The 4,569-nt window shown below is 38.5% G+C and overlaps 1 protein-coding gene across 1 annotated transcript; it reads left to right on the top strand.

The window, feature by feature from the left end:
- Positions 1 to 3,541: 3,541 nt before the first annotated feature.
- On the top strand, positions 3,542 to 4,261 carry LOC309811253 (type 2 phosphatidylinositol 4,5-bisphosphate 4-phosphatase-like; the record flags this gene model as incomplete). Its single annotated transcript, XM_082633834.1, has 1 exon — positions 3,542 to 4,261. One exon carries the CDS (start codon positions 3,542 to 3,544, stop codon positions 4,259 to 4,261), a length of 720 nt encoding a protein of 239 aa, XP_082489960.1.
- Positions 4,262 to 4,569: the final 308 nt, after the last annotated feature.

Below are 4,569 nucleotides of genomic sequence, written 5' to 3'. Positions count from 1 at the left end.
AAAACATAGTTGGGCTAAAGTCTTTAGCAGACAAAGCTATTTCTTACACTTTTTAAAACTAGACTTGCAGAAGCCACTGAAACATCTTACAGGGAATGTTATCATATTCCATTGGCTAGAGAAGAACACACAATAGCTAGGGTTTAATAAAACTTTGGACCACTGACATTGCTCCACGCTTGCTGATGAAAAATAAAGGCATTCACATCGGTGCCAATTTGCAGTATTAGAGTATCTTGTCAAATTAAAATTTTCCTTGCAAACATGGAGATGAGATAATCTCTCATCTGCACAACTGTACTTTTTCCTTACAAATGGATGAGTCTACAGACATGGTTGGACTTGCTCATTTGCTTGTATTCATCTGTTATGGATACTAGATAAGCAACCGGGAAGAGCTTGTTTTATGTGAGTTTTTGGCACCAAGCACAAGTGGCACTGAAATATTCAAAATATTGAGTAATATTTTTAAATTACATCACTTTTTGGGCCCCATGGAAGAACTGTGTTGACTTTTGCAATGATGGTACAGAAGCAACTATGGGTAAAACTGCTGGTACCTTAGCACAAATCTAGGTAGTGGTACCTAACTGTACTACTGGCCATTGTATTCTTCACTGATGGATGTTTGTAAGTAAAAAAAATAACAATAAGGTCAATGTTAATTAGGAATATTTGGTTTCTTGGCTCTCCCTGAGCACCTAGGATAATGGAATCTGGTGCTTGCTTTCTCCCTTGGAACATTCAGGGGACGCTTGAGGGATTTCACTTGAGAGTGGTTTTAAGTTGGGAAGGAGAAGGATTCAGGAGTGAGGGAGCACGTTGCTATCTTTCCAGAATTCCTCTTCGTAGTTAATTGGTAAAAATATGAATGACTAGGGCTTCCCTGGTGGCGCAGTGGTTGAGAGTCCGCCTTCCGATGCAGGGGACACAGGTTCGTGCCCCGGTCCGGGAAGATCCCACATGCCGCAGAGCGGCTGGGCCCGTGAGCCATGGCCGCTGAGCCTGCGCGTTGCATACCGCAAAAAAAAAAAAAAAAAAAAAAAAAAATGAATGACTAAATCCATTAATCTTTTACTGGATGGCTAATTTATTAAAAATTTTTACACAGAAATTCTTTGTTTTTCTTCACAAGTATAGTTCTAGGTTTGCATATTTCCTTTCTGCTCTTACTTGTTTGTTATTTTATTGATTCTTAAATTTATTTACAGTTAAAAATATTTCATTTATCGTTGTCTCTCTCCCACTATTATAAGGCTCATAAGGATGGAGTTGATGTTTATGTTCTATTTGTTACTCCAGTGCCTAGAATAATGACAGGTACATAGTGGTTACTCAACAGATAATTGCAAAATGAATAATTTTTATTTTTATTTTCAATTTAAATTGTCTGAATTTTGTGAGATTTTTTTGTGAACTATGCTTCCAATAAATCATTCTTATGAACAGCAACAACAAAAAAGTCTATGCAATTATATTTACCATTATTTACAAAACAAACTAACAAACAAAATTTCCTTTCTGTGCATAGCAGGAATCTTTTAAAGCTTTTTTTTTCTGTTTTATTATTCTCTTTTCTGACGAGATTTATTGCATTTAATTTGTGATATCTCATTGTTTCTTCTCTCCAAATTGCTCTTTAATATTTTTGCTTATTTACATCTTCCAGATTTATTTAATAATAAATACATGTTCTTAAATATGGCTCTATCTAATGGGTTAAAATCATGTAAGTCCCTGTTTATAGGATACATGAATAAACCAAAGACATTAAAAATCAGAAATGTTACTATACTTATCATTCACTGACATTTTCTGGTGGTCAATGCTGTGCTCCTTTCTGCTCAGGATGTTACAACTAGATACAGCCTCACCCTGATTTGTCCTACACAACTGCGAGTCACCATGGACCTAATTAAAAGCCCTTTCCCTTTTAGTTAAAGACTTTGAAAAGTCTCTTTCCCAGTTTGAGGTTAGTTGTACTTGTCTTCACATTCATATCTTTCTCACCCTAGCACATCCACGGGAACATCAAACAACAGTTAATCTGCTCCCTATTGCATCTGACTATCCACCTTACTCACCTTCTGGCTGTCTTCCTGATTCTTAGTTCTTAACAGATCTCCTGATGGGTTTGAAGACTGGTTTAAAATCGCTTTGTTGATGAAAATAGCTCCTCTCCTTGTCTTATGTCAACCGACTCTTCCTGCTTTGTTTTATATACAACCCCTTGACCCACAGTTTGGAGAACTACAAATATGCTAACATACACCTGTGCTTACACAATCATACAAATACTGAATGATAGGGCACACAATCACCAAGATCAAACGTGAGCACTCAGGTCGGTGTTTTTGTATAGTGATGCCAGTTCAGATCACACTGGAGAGGGCTAATTTGGCTGGCAATGCTCTTAAAGGGCACAGGTGATTTTGCCCTTCCACATTCACAACATAGCACATCATGCTGCATCAGTATGGCTACCCTGGCTGATGTAACTTCCTATGTAGTTGTTTATTTTTTATTACTATCATCATCATCACCACCACCATCATCATCACTATTTACAACTATACCTATTTGCTATTTCTTGACATTATAAACCCAGCATGGATTCCATTGTCTCATTAAATCAAAGGTGTTCTAGAATATTGAATGTACCTATATTTGCCAATCCAACATTATTTTCCAAGCCACCAAATTCGTTTCCATTTTAAAGAAGAGAATTCTGATGTTCAGAAAAGTAATTTTTCCCTAATGGCACACTGTATGTCATTGATGGAGCTGGTAATAAAACCCTAGTTGTCTGAATCTCCAACTCCGTGCTCAACTGAAATTGTATTCTTCACTCAAAGCTAAAGGAGAAAACAAAAGTTACACGCTGATTCCACAGGATATGTTGTGTGAAGCTAATGTCACCCATTTCATTCCTTGCAACCCAAGCATACTTCAAGTACTATTTACTAAATGACTTGTGAAGGTCATTTCATGCCGCAGTACAATGTTTGAAGTTTCTGAGTTATCCGTATTTTGAAATATTAACAAACTAGGTTTTGTGAGCCTTCTACCCCCTCATAAAGTTAATAGACCACTTACCTCCACTAGTCTCCTAATAAGGTTATGGACTTATTCATACAAACTAATAATGATAATGATAAGTACTGTACTAAATAGTGAAGAAGGTGTTTTAAGAAGCTCCCTACCATTTGCCAAGCAAGCAATACCATTATAAGTTAACATATACTATCTCATTGAAACTCCTTAAAAAACAGTAAGATTGGTATTATTATTATTATTATTATTATTATTATTACTTTACTAGACATAAAGATAAAGCTTTGAGCATTCAATCCATGTAATTAATTAACAGAACCAAGTTTCAAATTCCATTCTTCAGATCAACATATCCTACACCGAAAATAAGGCATTATTTTAAAACCTCTCAATTTCAAATCGAATAATAAATATGAAACTGAATTTAAGAAAGAGAAACTACTAGACTCAGCCTCTCCCCACCAGCCCCGCCATCACTGCTGCAGTCATGACTGCTGATGGGGTGGACAAATGCTTGCCTCTGCTCTCCGCATCCCATTCGAGAAATGTCACTCCCATGTCCCCACCATACTTACAAGAAAGCAGCCCCAGAGCAGAACTCCCACCTCCGTACACAGCCATCGTCAGTCCAGATGCCAGTGGTATTCCAGTAATAAACTGCCATGTGTGCCAATCTCTCATCAACTTGGATGGCAAGCTTCACCAGCATGTGGTTAAGTGCATGGTTTGCAATGATGCTAGGCCAGTCAAAAATCCCCCAGCAAGGAAGAAGTATGTTAGATGCCCTCGTAATTGTCTCCTCATTTATAAGGACACATCATGGCAAATAGGATGCCCAAGACCCACCTGTAGACACATAATTAACCTTGGTCTAGTAATGCTTATTTCTGAAGAACAGCCAGCTCAACCTGCATTGCCAGTCCAACCAGAAGGTACAAGGATCATGTGTGGGCACTGTGGAAACATGTTCTTGTGGATGGAACTGAGGTTCAACACTCTGGCAAAATGCCCACACTGCAAAAAAATTTCCTCAGTGGGTAGTGCACTTCCTCCAAGGTGCTGCTGTGCATATATTACCATTAGAGTGATATGTATTTTCACTGGAGTTGGATTAACAGTTGGCACCCAAGATTTTGCAAGGCAATTTCATGCAACGTATGTTTCTTGGGCAGTTGCTTATCTCTTAGCTTTGACCTGCCTTATCTGAGTTTGTTATTGGGGAGCCATAAGAGTGAGTTATCCAGAACTTGGTTTTGCATAAACTTGTTTATGACTTGGTCATGCAGGTGAGAGTATCTAGCAGTTCTCAATAAGCTACTCTGGACATCTTTAAATCATTTACCTAATGGATTTTTTTTGGGGGGGGTGTTGGGTCTTCGTTTCTGTGCGAGGGCTTTCTCTACTTTCAGTGAGCAGGGGCCACTCTTCATCGCCATGCATGGGCCTCTCACTATCGCGGCCTCTCTTGTTGCGGAGCACAGGCTCCAGACGCGCAGGCTCAGTAGTCGTGGCTCA

Source organism: Mesoplodon mirus (assembly GCF_964341445.2).
Source record: "Mesoplodon mirus genome assembly, chromosome: 10".
In the NCBI taxonomy this organism is placed as follows: domain Eukaryota; kingdom Metazoa; phylum Chordata; class Mammalia; order Artiodactyla; family Ziphiidae; genus Mesoplodon; species Mesoplodon mirus.
Note: the sequence above shows the minus strand (reverse complement) of the source record. Positions and strands in the feature narration are given on the sequence as shown.